General features: G+C 48.2%; 1 protein-coding gene across 8 annotated transcripts in view; it reads right to left on the bottom strand.

The window, feature by feature from the left end:
• LOC102455075 (beta-arrestin-1) overlaps window positions 1-15,397 on the bottom strand; it is a 151,867-nt gene that overhangs the window by 41,025 nt on the left and 95,445 nt on the right. For all 8 annotated transcript variants that reach the window (XM_075919623.1, XM_075919624.1, XM_075919617.1 and 5 more), the window contains 2 exons: window positions 8,355-8,415; window positions 578-622 (listed from right to left, as the gene is read on the bottom strand). In XM_075919623.1, the coding sequence (XP_075775738.1) occupies window positions 578-622; window positions 8,355-8,415 (106 nt within the window). The remainder of the gene's footprint in view (window positions 1-577; window positions 623-8,354; window positions 8,416-15,397) is intronic.

Below are 15,397 nucleotides of genomic sequence, written 5' to 3' on the forward strand. Positions count from 1 at the left end.
GGGTGCCAATCTGGTACAGGTAGGCCTGCAGCAAACTACCCTTAAAGGGCCAGCCAATCTGTGACACCCTGTTGCAGGCTGGCAGGTCCTTGCATGCAAGTTTCTTCTGTGACCAAACAGCTACATTAGCCTTGCCCCCAGTCTAGGGGTGGTTAGTAATGGAGTTGGAGTGACTGAGCCAGCCACAAGAGGACACCACTGAGGGGAGAAGACCCCGGAGAGAGAGGGTGGAGAGAAGGTGGAGGTGCTGAACACTCTGCTACTCCCGAATGTGCCATGAACGCCAGGTGTGCTCCTTGCTTTCATGCTGGTCCCCACTTTGGCACAGCAGGCAACTGACCTACCTACACCTCCAGCTACATTTAGGAGCCGTGTCTGTGCTTTTTGTTGCCATTTAAAGCAAGCATGTTTTCAGTGACAGGCTTGGAGAAGGGGGCTGGAAAGATGCATTAAGAGATCCCTGCGGCACTGGAGGTGTGACCGCAGAATAGGGGAGAGGCAACTCTCCTGACCGGGGGGTTCTGAACCCCAGTTAAACACCCTAGAGTCATCTGAAAACAAAAGGCTAAGCAGTTACCTTTCCTTTCTTTTAAGTACTCTGGATCGACCAACACAACGCCATCTGAAAGAGAAAACAGGCAGAATTAGGAGGGAAACTCAGAACACGAACTGGTCTCCCTTGAACTGGGACGGGGGAGAACCCTGATGTCCCACAACAAACCGTCCTACAGATTGTGAAACGACAGCTCTGCCTGTTTCCTACCTGCCTCTCACCCCCTCCATCAGTCTGTCATTTCTCCCTCACTTGCATTGGGCCTATGGTCTGATCCAGCTTTCATTCCCCTCTCTCCACCCCACCACAGCCTGTGTGAATGAGTGGCATCATCCTCACATTGCAGATTGGGAAACTGAGGCATGGAGCGACAGAAGCCCCAGATCTTCAGCAGAATTTGATTACCTAACTCCCAGTGAGTTCTTTGAGAGTTAGGAGCCTAAGCACTTGTAGGAACCAGGCCGCAGTGGCTTGCCAGAGATCTCACATCTCAGCTGGGATTAGAAGCAAGGAGCTTAGGACGCCCCACACTGGTGGGTGCATTGAGAGGCCACAACCCACCTATTCCTGGGGTGTAGATTTGAGCACGTTTCTCTGGAACATGGACTGGTGGCCACATGCCAATGGTGGAGGGAGGGCTGTTCTCTACAGTCAGCTCCCATCATGAATTGTACCAGGGCAGCTTCTCTTGAGCTTGCAAGGGCTATGCCTGATGTACCCCACTGTTCAGTGTGTATTCCCCATCCCCTTTGAGGCTTGGCTCACAAAAGGTGTGGTCTGCTGCCAGTCCCTCCTAAGAGCTTACGATCCTTTGGCTCACGCATTAGCCCTTCATGGTTCTTACTTAGGAGGGCCCAAGTTCAGTCCTGACCTCCACTATCCCACTCAGCAGCTCCTGGGACCAACGGGCAGGACAGGCTATGACAGTGCCACCACGATTTACATGCCCATCCTCCTTTCAAGGAAAATCTCCCTCTACAGGACCCTCGTGAGCTCCCTCCTCTGCTTTCTCTCACTAAATTTACTGATGGTGACACACACACCAGGCCAAGCCTCGGGACTCTGAAGCAGGCCCAGGTTACCGTGGAAACCAAAGAGCTTGCCCCAGCCATGGAGAAGGACTGAACTTGGGTCCTCCTAAGTAAGAACCATGAAGGGCTAATGCTTGAGCCAAAGGATCGCAAGCTCTTAGGAGGGACTGGCAGCAGATCACACCTTTTGTGAACCAAGCCACAAAGGGGACGGGGAATACACACTGAACAGTGAGGTACATCAGGACTAAGCAGGAAGGCTCGGATCCTCCTCTCCGTTGCAGGGAGGTGCCTAAATGTCTTAAGGACCTGGGCCAAAGTGGCTTGTGGAGTGCAGAAAAGGCTTCTCTCAGCAGCTGGGAATTCGGAAGCCAGGTGGCAACCATAAATGTTGTGTCTCTCACGCTTTGTGTCCGGAGCATACATGCTTGGACCAAAGAGAAATCACCAGTTGTGAAAATCAAGTCCCGTTGCAAAACGAACCAACTGAGCCCGTTCACCGGACTACTGCTCACCTCCCAGCAGCAGAGCTGAGCTAAGTGCCCTCAAAGCTCTGGAGAACGCAGGGCATGGAAAGGCTTAGCCATCACAGAACAAGAGCCCACCCATGCCTGGCATCCCCTCCCGGGACCTGATCTAAAAGGAGGAAACACTGCTGCAAGCCTCCACTGGCTTTGAATCAGGCCTTTAGACAATAAGGCTTAGCCTACACTGCCGTTTTTTTGTGCAAGAAGCTTTTTGTGGAAGAGATCTTCTGCAAAAACGTCTTGCGCAAAAGCGCATCCACACCTCAAAAGCACACTGCATGGATGCTCTTGCACAAGGAAGTTCTGATGGCCATTCACAGAATGGCCATCAGTGCACCTGTGCTTTTTGTGATAGGCTCTTTTTGTGCAAGAAACCCCTGTTGAGCGTCCACACACACCTTTTTGCACAAGAACTCTTGTGCAAAAAGGAGTCATGCCTCGTAGAAGAAGGTACACCTACACTGCAAAAAGCCCTCTGATCTGTCGAATGACTTTCCATTTTCTTGCACAAAAATGCGCTTGAGGTATGGATGCTCTGCGGGTTTTTGAGCAAAAACGGCTGTAGAGTAGACATAGCCTAATAAGCCTTGTATGCACTAGCTATACAACACCATGCAGGTGCAGTGGGAAGGGTTTCTCCCCGACCCTAGCACCTGATGCAGCTGTGCCCTCCTCATTTTGATCCTGGCTAACTCGTAACTCCATCAATTCGTCATCCATCGATTCCAAGACTAGAGGAACCATTCATTCGATCGTCTCATCTGACCTCCTGCAGATCACAGGCCGGAGAATGTCACCCAGTTACCTCTGCCTTGACCGAGCCACTTGGGCTGCACTAAAGCATCTCCCCGACAGCAGCCAGTCTGGATCTGAAGGCATCAAGAAACAACCCCTTCCTATGGGAATTTGTTCCAGGGGTTAATCACAGTTAAATGTTCACATCTTCTCTGCCAGACTAGAGAACCCAGGACTCATGCAGGTTGTTTGGCTCTGACAATTGTCTCAGTGGTAGTCTGCAGCAGCAGGTTCCACAGGTTAACATGTTGCACACAAACACTGCTTCATCTCCTCTGCAAATATGTGACACTTTCCTTCTTTCACTCACTCTCAACAACCTCCTCTGGGGATGAAGGCAGAGACAGGACACTGTGCTTAGGGCCCATGCTACAGGGAGGAAGAGGTGAGTTGCAGGAGGTGCTGGCAGGAGCTGGGGTGAAAGATAACTAAGGTTGGCATGGAGACTGGTACTTCTGAGCTATCACCAAATCCCTGCCCACTCCAGGAACATATTGCAATGCACATGAATAAAGCAAGCAAATGTGTCAGTCTGCAAAGACCCTGCACTCCACTCAGGGACTAATAAGGTGCAGCCATGTGCTGAAATTAATTAGTTTGTTGGGGAAAGGGCAGGGGGCAGCTACATGAAAACAAATCAGAAGAATCTGTATCAGCAAAAGCTAAATTGTAAAAGAGATTGGACGTGTGGATGAGTCAGGTTTACGAATTCCCCAGGAAGAGAAATTAGCAATGTGAAAAGGGTGTCTCCCCTCCCCTAGCTAAAGTAATCAAAGGCAAGACTGTAATTAAATATTTTTAAAAGCCACCATGCGCAAGAGGGGAGAAAATGGAAAAGCAATGTTCTCTGCTACTCTGTGTAATTAGTCCAGGGAGGCTAAGTGCATAATAGAAATAAAAACAGTAATTAGAAATTGACTCTGATACACGTTTCCAGGTATTGGTGATGGGATGAGGAATTTTTCAAGGCAAGCTGTGTAACTTGACTCTGAAAGATACATGCAAAGAGCTATGTGCATATATACTGAAAACACATGTTTAAAGTCTGTATCTAAGACACCAGCAGAAGGGAAAAAAAGAGGTTTACCTCCAGCGAGGAGGCAAGAAATCTCTCTCTTGATTGGGATGTAAAATAAGCATAGTATGCTTATTATTTTTAATGGAAGCCATTTTAGATACAAAGTCAAATGTTAACAAAGAGATGTGAAGTCCACGGGGAAGGAGCACACAGAAAAAACTCCAGCTGTGGGAGGCTATCCTATGTCTGAGTAAAAACAATGAATGCTGGGAGTATTTCTAGAAGGCTGAGATGACGCACCTTCATCCAGCCTGTAGGACAGAAATGCACAGCGCATTTGCATTCATGACAGCAGGGTCTCAGCCAGCCTTGGTTGAAAATGCTGAAGAGGACTTAGGAGGCGCTAGTGGTGACAGGAGGGCACTCTGTTAGATAAACATCTCTAAAAAGCGTGTCATGCTTTTGTCTGAGTTGTACCCAGGCCTGCCCATGGAGGGGGTCTAAGGGAGCATTTGCCCCAGGGCCTAGAGAATCAAAAGGGCCCTAGAATTCCTGACTGCCACCACTGCTACTGCAGCTGTGATGGTAGCCGGAGCCCCGAGCCATTTAAATCACTGCTGGAGCTCCGTGTCACACACTCCAGGCGGCTCTGAGGGCTTGTGGGGAGGGGTGCAGAACTCCGAGCAGTGCAGAGCGCTGGCTGTCCCTGGCTCCGCCCCTTCTTCTTAAGGCTCCACCCCTTCCGCGAGCACAGAGCCAGCCCCTCCCCCACTTTGCCTAGGGACCCGCACATGCTGTCGGCACCCTTGGGTGTAATTATTTCTTTTCAACATCCTCACTCACTAGCTCCTGAATCTCTAATTTTTGACAATAAACTTCTTTCCATTCCACAGCTAGCTCAAGGCTGCGATGTGGAGCAAAATACTGGTCCCATCTTGGAACTTACATGCTGGTATGTCCTGATCTTTTGGGAACAGCTGGCCAGGTGGATCTGCGAGCGTGCAGGGAGAAGGGGCTGGGCACTGCGGGGAAGGACCACGGGAGTTGGCGTGTGCCATTCACTACCGGGTTCAGAGAGGGCGAGGCCTGCAGGAGGGCTGGCAGGACTTGTGCTGGTGATTTCCGGGAGCCGGCCCACAGACACAGGAATGACACCTTTACGCTAAGGGCGTGGGGCGGCGAGGAGCCTCACACAAAGGTTTTGCCAGAGATTCAGCCCCAGTCTTCCCTATCTAAAGCTCATCTGCAGCAACCCACTTAAGCATGTGCCTAACTTTCAGCAAGTGCTTAAGTCCCATTTATTTCCAGCAGAGTGTCTAAGTGCTTTGCTATTGCCTCCTACCTCTGGTCCCAGTTTCTCACACTTGCTATCTGGTCCCCCTAACATAGCAAGTGACCACTGCCCCCTGCTCTCTGCCTAGTCAGCACTAAGTCACATTGCTGGTCCTTTTGGCCTCCATATTACATAGCAAACTCCAATCTGTGTTGCCTCACATAGACAGGGGAGATGGAGCTCAGACCAGCCTAAGTACAAGATGGAGGCCAATTCCAAACTGTGGCTTATTATTTCCTTGATGGAAATATTCCCTTGAGGGTTGCTCTAGTTCAGTCTCACCCCATCTTGCACCATTGCGAGCTTGATTTTGTGAGGCAAAATTCTTCTGGCATGGAAATGTAACATTACATGGTTAACCTGTGGAACTCCTTGCCGGAGGATGGTGTGAAGGCCAAAACTATAACAGGGTTCAAACAACAGCTAGTTACATTCATGGAGGATAATGGCAATTGCTCACTAATAGCTATTGCCCAAGGTGGTCAAGGATGGTGTCCCTAGCATCTCTTTGACAGAAGCTGGGAGCAGGCAACAGGGAATGGATCACTTGATGATTAGCTGTTCTGTTAATACCCACTCATGCACGTGGCACTGGCCAGCAGTGGAAGATTAGATGGATCTTTGGTCTGACTCAATATGGCCATTCTTATGTTCTTAGTTGCCGTCAGACAGTTTTTTGGTTACTGCTGAACTGGGCTGGATTTGCAATCCCATGTAAGCCACTCCTCCCTTATTAGTACTCATAGGCCTTGTCTACTGGCATGTTTTGTCACCAAAAACTGCCCTTTGGCAACAAAACAGTGAGAGCGTTTACACTGCAACGTGACTTTTGTCGGGAAAAAGACCCAGTTTTGATGACCAAAAGCATCCAACCCTGCAAGAGACCTTTGACTTTTCCCCTCCCTTTATTGTTGCCAAAGAGCCAGTGTGGACTCTGCTGTTTGTTTTGTTGAGAGAACTGGCTTCTGCCAGTATCCCACAAGGCCTTCCCTGATGGCTCTGCTCTGTGTTTTGTGATCTCTGCTGCCCTGCAGGCATCCACCTCTCCTCTTCCAAAGCTCTGGGGAGTATCTGACAGCTGAGTGAGCTGCTCTGTTTGGGGAACAAACAAAAACCATATCATTGGAATGCTCCTGTTCTGCCCTGCACTAAAAACACAATGGCAGGTAGACTGCTGCTGCAGGGGGAGGGCTGGAGAGACTGCGATGTTGCATTGACATTCCTCAGCAGAGAGCTCACATAGTTATGAGGGAATCCATGAAATGTCCTCAATGGGAGGCAGAAAAAATGGTTTGACCAGTTTTTACTTTGGCGACTTTTGCATGTCGACGGCGCTTTTGTTACCAAACCTTCCCAGTGTAGGCATGGCCTTGCAGACAGCAAGACCCAAAGCCCAGGGAAGTGAGTGGAAGGGCTCTCAGGGGCATCAGTGGATTTTGGATCAGACCCAAGGAGAGAAAGGTGAGAGAGAGCAGCACCATGGGGAATTTTTTCAAACGTGACGAAGTGGTTTAGGTCCCATTTTCAAAAGACACAGGCACTTCTGAAAACGTTCCCCAAGGACAGGAGTAGGAGGGCTGGCCTTGCAGCCCACAGAGGCGAGTACAATTCCCAAGTGACAGAAACTCCCTGTCTGACCTGGGGCGAGTCCCTGGATCGCTCTGAGCGCAGTTCCCAAGCTGTGAAATGAAGGATAGCAATGCTGGAGCCTGGATAGATTTTAAAGTCACTGGGGTCGTCTCATTACAAATCAGGGTCCTATCACATGTGCAGCTCATGAGCCTGCGGCACACTGTTGGGTTTACACCCCAGCAGACAGGGATTACACCCCAGCGGTTCACTTCAGCCCAGCGGGCTATAGGCTGGGGTGTAATCCCGACAGTGCGCTGCACACATGCGAGCGGCACACACCACACACCCTCCTGGGGATTCTGATCACAATTGCTGGGCTCCAAACGGGCCGAGCTTGCTGTTGCTTTCCTAAGGGGATATGAGGCTGCTGGGGTTGCCCAGCCACAACTCCACCTATTCAATCAGCCTCCGTTTTTGGAATCTCATTCCTGACATAAAAATAACCCTCCTCCCAGAGCTGGCGCTGCTGGCAGGGAGTTCAAAGGGAAAGAGTCTCCAAAGCAGGGTGTCTCTGCATGCCAAGCTTGGACCAGACGCACAGGTTAGCCCCGACTGATGGCCCCATCCTGCAGACCCTGCAGTCACGGGGAGTTTTGCTCCTAACTTTGCTAAGCCAGAGCAGGACTGGCTAGCGAGGGCCAGTGTGCAGCAGGCGCCTGCCTGCCTGAGAGCCCACAACCACGCAGCCACAGCGGTGCAAACCCAGTCCACTGATGCCTTGCACCATGAGCTGCACGTCGCAATTTATGCTGACACCACAAGGGGCTGCATCAGTATGGCTCCAACTAGTCCGTAAACCTGCCTCCTTCCAAACCCCGCTAAAGACCCCCTTGATGAAGCCTCCAACCTGCTGAGATTGCTCCTCTCTACCTCATTGGTTTACCTGGGTCTTATTATTTGTCGCCATCCATGTTTAATAATAGTACTTAATTGACCTGACAGCATGCCAGGTTGAGCAAATGCATGTTCTTATTAAACTCACCTTCATCCTCCTTCCAGGAACTACGCTCACTTGCATCTGGCCTTCATATAATAACGTGAGCTCTCTGATGCATGACCTGTCTTCTGCCATGTGTTCGCACAGCATCCTGGGGGCCATTACACCGAGCCCCCGGGTGCTACGGTAACAATAACACTAGATCTCAGGCACATAGACTCCAGCCATCTCGCTGTTCAGAGGAGGGAACATTCTATGCTCATGGTGGAAATTGGCAGTGGAACAAACCCCATTAGCAGCAGAGGGAACTTGCTCTTGTGGAAAACCTCTAAATCTGATGTCTAATTGGAACATACAGCAAACCTGATAGGAAAGAACAACGTTCTGGACATGCTGTCCTTGGAGAGAATACAAAGCAAAAGTACCTTCTTGCAGCGATTTCTAGTAACATCATTTCTGCCCTGTGAAGTCAACCGAGTTCCCGGGGGGCTGCCGCACCAAACCCAACCCAACTGAACGCTGACTTACCAACAGGGTCCACGACATCTATGTGGTCGACAAAGTCCCTCTTCCCGAGGTAGACAGTGAGCTGGGAGGAGAAGCGAGAAACACAAAGGTAATGTGAGACAGGGCGATGCATCATTGCAAAACAGCCAGCATTTCACCTTTCCTCAACACCGCTTGTTCTGCTAGCCTGGGTCTAAGAGAGGCCAGAATCCAAAGGCAACCACTCCCAGGCTGTTCTGAAATTTGATTTGTCCTTTTCATATGTGTTCATTTTTTTGATGGTATCCTTTGGTATATATGGTTGTGCCAATTTTCTTCCACTCTTTGATCTGAGGAAGCGGGTCTGGCCCACAAAAGCTCATCACCTAATAAACCACCTTGTTAGTCTTTAAAGTGCTACATAGTCCTGGTTTTTATTTTCAGTGACGTTTCAGTTCAATTCCAGCGAAAAAATCACCAGGGCCGCTTGCTTTTCATTGCTGAATTCAGACCTCCCTGAAAAGGTTTCAGATGTGCCCCTTTGGACTAGGGGAATCAGTGCAATAATGCCACCAAAGCAGAAGATCTCATCTCCAGGATGGTGGGGTTCCAAGGTTGTAACCGGCGGGTTGGTGACACAAGCCATAGTCTCTGGGTTCACAATATTGGGAGGGGGCCAGATCTGTGGGATGAGAGATGTTCTCTGGGATGGTACAAGAGGATATGCTCTCTGCCCGTGGCTTCTGGGGTGGACGGCAATGTTCCCTCTAATCTTTTCCATCCATGTGCAGAATATTTTTTTCAATGTGCAGCAAGGCACGTATGAATGTGCACCACCAGTAGAAACATACACCTAGCTGTGGGCACTCGGCTGATCAGCTGGGCAGCATTTGAATCTCTCCTGAGCGGCTGCACAAGCGCTCCGCTTACAGGGCACACTGGTGGCAGGGAAGGACTGGCCTTGTGGGGTGATGGATTGGGATGTGATCTCTGAATAGCCGTCTCCAGGTGGCAAGAAGTGATCTCTGGGACGGACATTGCTGGGTAGAGGGACGGGACGTGATATGCAGTTTTAGGAGTGGCACTGTCGTATCAATTCTTTAACCAATTTTTACCTCTTTGGGCATCTGTGATCATTCACCCTCCTGTTTGTCACCAGGGCCTCGAGGGGGGGCGGGGATATGGCCTGGGACAACCCCCCACAGTGCCCCAGGCGCAGAGCCTGGGGAAACACTCCCTGCAGGCCCTGCCTCTGCTCCATCCCCACCCCTCTCCTGCTCCACTCCCATCACACCCCTTCCTGCCCCTGCTCCTTCCACTTCCCCCTCCCCCGAGCTAGGGGATTACCTGGAGCTGGGTGCAGGGCAGCAGCAAGGGTCTCCCCCTCCTCCCGTATTCACCACAGTGGTGGCAGCAGAGTGGCTGAGAAGCTGAGTGCAGTGGAATTGGGGGCAGTGTGGCAGGCCAGGCACCCAGGCCACTCCAGCTCCCATCTGCCCACTGAATACGGGAGGAAGGGCGACCCCTGGTGCCACGCCAGATCCATCCACAGGCAGACCCACAGCTTACTCTATACCTCTGCCCCACTTTTTGCAGCATGTGCTGGAACCCACAAGGGAGTAGGCAAGTCTTGATTTAGTCCTAAGTGGAGGAAAGAATCTGGTCAGAGAGGTGAATTTAGCCAAGTTTCTCCATAGTAGCGACCATCACGTAATTAAATAAATTTAACATCCTCGTAGGGGGGAAATGTCAAAAAACCCCACCACATTAGCATTTAACTTCAAAGAGGGAACTCTACACAGCAAAGAGGAAGGTAATTAAATGCAAATTAAAATGAAAAGGAACAATCACAAGGGTGAGATGCCTGCAAACTGCATGGAAACTATTTAAAAACACCATAATAGTGGAGGCTCAAACTAAATATATACCCCAAATTAAAAAGAAACAATAGTCAGTGGGCCAAAAAAATGCCATGCTGGCTAACCAGCAGAGTAAAAGAGGCAATTAAAAGCAAAAACGCAGCCATTAAAAAATGGAAATCAAACCCTACTGAGGAAAATAGAAAGGAGCATAAAGTCATGCATGTAAACGCATACTAAGACTGGCCAAGAAAGAATCTGAGGCGCACCTAGGAAAGGACACAAAAATTAACAGCAGGAAATAATTTAAGTACATCAAAAGCAGGAAGGTTAGTGGGGGCGCTGAACGGTCAAGGTCCTAAAGAAGCACTCAAGGAAGATAAGGCTGTTGCAGAGAAGCTAAATGAATTATCTGCATCGGCCTTCACTATAGAGGATGTGAGGAGGATTCTCACACCTGTGCCATTTCCTTTAGGTGACAAAGTGAGGAACTGCCCCAGGTTGAGGGAGTCATTACAGGAGGTTTAGGAACGATTTGTTGGGGAAGAACCGGCTTTTGTAAAGAGAAATCATCTGCCCATTAACATTCTTTAAGAGGCTCAACGAACATGTGGAAAGATCTAGGAATGTTAAATTTAGATTAATCAGCTAATCAAGTAGTCTATAGAATTTCCATCGACTACTCGATTAGTCGATAAGGGGGGGTGCTTGTTATCCCACTGTGCCTCTCCCTTTGAAATGTACAAGAGCCACTGGCTCATGCTCCTCGCCCCCTTACTGCCTCTCTCTGATAGGGGCAGAAAGGCGGGGGGGGGGGAAGGAAGTGACTAGTCATTTGTTTATCAGCTAGTCAACTAGTTGCTTACATCCCTAACAAGATCCCTTTCAAAGGCTCTTCAGGTAAGCTGTCATGGGATAAGAGGGAAGGTCCTCTCATGGATCAGTAACTGATTAAAAGATAAGGAAGGAATAAATAGTCTGTTTTCACAGGGGGTCCATCATACATCTGTTCCTGCATCAGTGCTGTTCAACAGATTTATAAGTGACCTGGAAAAGGTGGTGAATAGTGAGGTGATAACATTTGCAGATAATACAAAATTACTCCAGATAGTTAAGTACAAAGCTTTGCAAGAAAGATCTCACAAAACTGAATGTCTGGGCCACAAAGTGGCAGATGAAATTAAGGGTTGATAAGTGCAAAGTAATACAGATTGAAACACATAATTCTAACTATGCATACAAAATAATGGGGTCTAGATTAGCTGTTTGCACTCAAGAAAGATCTTGGAGTCCTTGTGGCTAGTTCTTGGAAAACAACCACTCAATGTGCAGAGACGGTCGAAAAAGCAAACAGAATGTTAGGACCCGTTAGAAAAGGAATAGATAAGATAAAAAATATTGTAATGTTACTATATACAACCATGGTATCTTATAATTGGAAAAGATGCAAAGGGGGGCAGGGGAAGTGATTGCGGGTTGAACCTCTCTAGTCCAGCACTCTCTGATTTGGCAACATCTGGGGTCCGGCATGATTTTAGTTAGATAGAAATCCACTTATCATGGTGTGGCCAAGATACCCGCAGCCCCATAAAGTTTCTTTACAGCCACCAGTCCTGGCTCACGGTGTTCTGTGCTGTTCTTTAGCTCTAATTTCCCTAAATGTCTTCTAAGAGCCCAGCAAGCAGTGGAAGTGTTGGAAACACTGCTGAATGATATTGATCTCCCATGGGTCAGCAAATTCTCTGGTTTGGCATCGGCCAGGTCCTGAGGATGCCGGTCTAGAGAGGTTCAACCTGTAGTGATTAGATTGAATAGTTTCTGTATAATGAAAGATTATAAAAAGACTGGAACTATTCAGTTTAGGGGGAAAGGCCAACTAAGGAAGGATACAATAGAGGTCAACCCGCAAATTCACGTTTGTTCTGAATCTCCTCTCACTTGCCATTCCACACTGCTCTACGCAGGCTGTGAAGCTGTCAAATCTCCCAGCTAGGGGCCATGCTCTTTGGCGCAAGCAATTTGCATTGCTCTAGAGATGGTCAGTCTCTGATAACGACCGTGATGGCAGTCGTTACATGGCCAAGTCTTTGCTGAATGCAGCGTAAGTATCAAGCAACTAACTCATCATAACACTCAGGGTATGTCTACACTAGCCCCCTAGTTCGAACTAGGGAGGCTAATGTAGGCATTTGAAGTTGCAAATCAAGCCCAGGATTTAAATATCCCGTGCTTGATTTGCATCTTCCCAGCCAGTCGCCATTTTTTGAAATGTACAAGTCTGGACTAACTGCCCGCGTCTACACGCAGAAGGGACCCGGTAGTTTGAAATAAAGCCCTAAATCGAACTACCTGTTAAAACTCATTCCAGGAGGAATAACAGGTAGTTCGAACTGATGACGCCCCCATACCCCTCGCTTGGACCAAAACCTTGAAAGGTCTCAATTCTCTGGGTCTCAACTCTCTGGGTGCTAGTGGTGCTCCCTCCCCCAGTCTGGCACCTGAGTTGGCCATCTCAGTTCACCTCATGATAAGGCCAACTCTGGGCAAAGGGCAGGAGACGAGCAGCGGTGGCAGGAGGGGCAGCAAGTCCTGGCATTTGGTAGCCTCTTGGCCAAACCAGTCAGGATCACCTGTCAGAGGCTCCAAGATCTACCAGTCGATCCCGATCGACTGGTTGGTGACCACTGTGCTAGACAGTGACAAGGTGAAAGCAGCTGACTGGGATTGTTGCCAGGATCAGTCAGATGCATCCAGGAACCCAGTTCGAGATAATCTTCTTCTTTCAATGTGTTAACAAGCTTGAGAAAACCCTGGTTTGGCACAGCCGACTGGTTAGCTGGGACATCCGGCTGGATTCCCCATATATCTGCTTGCCTGTGTTACATAGTTCCAGTTCTCCCTGTGGCTGAAGTAAGATCCTGCTGGAGTCAGTTAGGCTGCGTCCAGACTCAGGGGTTTTTTCGAAAAAAGTAGCCTTTTTTCGAAAAAACCTCACCTGCGTCTAGACTGCAGCCGCATTCTTTCGAAATTAAATCGAAAGAACGCGGCTTTTATTTCGATGGCGGTAAACCTCAATTTACGAGGAAGAACGCCTTCTTTCGAAAGTTCCTCTTTCGAAAGAAGGCGTTCTTGAATGTAAATAGGGCTTCTTCGAAAGAGAGCATCCAGACTCACTGGATGCTTTCTTTCGAAAAAGCAAGCCGCTTTTTCGAAAGTTCAACGTGCAGTCTAGACGCTCTCTTTCGAAAGAGGCTTGCAGTCTAGACATAGCCTTAGTTACCCCAGTGAGTCCTATTTGAGGTGTTGACATGGGTGGGAACTCTTCCAAAGAAACCCATCAGCAGGGAGAGCAGAAGGGTGAAGATTGAAATCAGTGTAACATGAGTGTCCAAGGGACCCTAGGGTATGTCTAGACTACAGGGTTTTGTCGACATAAGTTTTGTCGACAGAATTTGTCGACAAAACTTATGTCGACATAGAGTGTCTAGACTACATCCAGTTCTGTCGACAAAGCAAGCCGCTTTGTCGACATAACAGTGTGGACGCAAAGGACAGTGTAGATGCAGTAATGCCTTCTATCGACAGAACTCTGTCAACAAAAGGCGTTATTCCTCGTAGAATGAGGTTTACATACGTCGACAAAACTGCTGAGTTTTGTCGGCGTTATGTCGACATAACTCAAAGGCAGTGTGGACGCAGGTATAGTTTTGTCGACAAAAGTCCACTTTTGTCGACAAAACCCTGTAGTCTAGACACAGCCCTACTGGGAGCACATGCAGCCAACAGATGGTATCCAATGGCTTAGAAGGCCCTTTAGATGATCCGGAAGATTTCAGCTCAGCTTTTTATAGATCACATCCATCTGACACGGTTGTAAAATAAGATTTGCAAAGCCCCTGATAAATCCAGTGGTTTATACTTGTTTCATCAGCATCTGATTTTATAACAGTTTGGCCCCTAAGTTCCGCCTGGAGAGAAATTATGTGCTTAACCTAGAAGTTCTGTGCTGTATCTCTTGATCCCCACCCCACCCCTCATCTGCTGCCGGGACCCAAAGGGATGAAGCAGTCAATGTTCATAACATAAGAATGGTCAGACTGGATCAGACCAAACGTCCACCCAGCTCAGTATTCTGTCTTCTGACATAGCCAATGCCAGATGCCACAGAGGGAATGAACAGAACAGGGAACCATCAAATCATCCCTCCCCAGTCACCCATATCCAGTTTCTGACAATCAGAGGCTAGGGACACCATTCTACCCATCCTGGCTAATCATCATTGATGGACCTACCCTCCATGAATTTATCTAGCTCTTTTTTGAACCCTGTTAAAGTCCTGGCCTTCACAACATCCTCTGGCAAGGAGTTCCACAGGTTGACTGTGCATTGGGAGAAGAAATACTTTAGTTTGTTTTCAGTCTATCACTACAATCCCTGCAGTTCTCCACACTGTGAGTGCAAGCGGAAATACTAAGATTCTTCTCCAAAAAACACAGTCCCCCTCCCCACACAACTCTTGAACTAAAACAGGATTAAAATGAGCTTTTAGCAGTATTGGGTTAAGGACACACAGATGTGCAATACTGAGTCTAATCTGCAGAAAGCCATGGTCTCTCTCTCATACATCCACTCCAGCTAGTAATTTTAGTCTTGGCAGAAACTGATTTTTACTTTTTTTATAATTGTGATAGGTACTTTAAATGCTTATTTTTAAGCTTTTTTCCTATTTTTATTCGAAACTGGAACGGAGTTAGAAAAAGGGGAGGGTAAGGTAATTATTATTTAATGACACTAGATACTGAGATTCAAAACATTACAGCTTCACAACTGTTAGAACACAAAATGCCAACATCCACATGTCAAAATATACAACGCAAATATCTTTAAAATCAAACTCTATATTCTCAAGCAGCATGTGTCTTTCTTTGCCTGCCTGCAAATTTCATTTATTATTAATACAACACTTACATAGAGGAAGGAGAAAGGCAGCACTATTTGCATTTGAAGTGTTAATTTCTTAGAACGGAGACCCCCGAACGCAAGAACCCCAGGTCAGAAAGAAACAAAGCAGGCTGCTCCCTAAAACAATCAGACACAACTCACCCCATCTTACGATAGGCTGGCCGGCCCGACTGACACATATACCAGAGACCCCTACTCAGCAAGCAGGACAAGGCCTCCTCTTAGGATTTAGAGTAGCAGTTTGTAATTTCTTTCACATAGTTT

This window comes from Pelodiscus sinensis, chromosome 1 (assembly GCF_049634645.1).
Source record: "Pelodiscus sinensis isolate JC-2024 chromosome 1, ASM4963464v1, whole genome shotgun sequence".
In the NCBI taxonomy this organism is placed as follows: Eukaryota; Metazoa; Chordata; order Testudines; family Trionychidae; genus Pelodiscus; species Pelodiscus sinensis.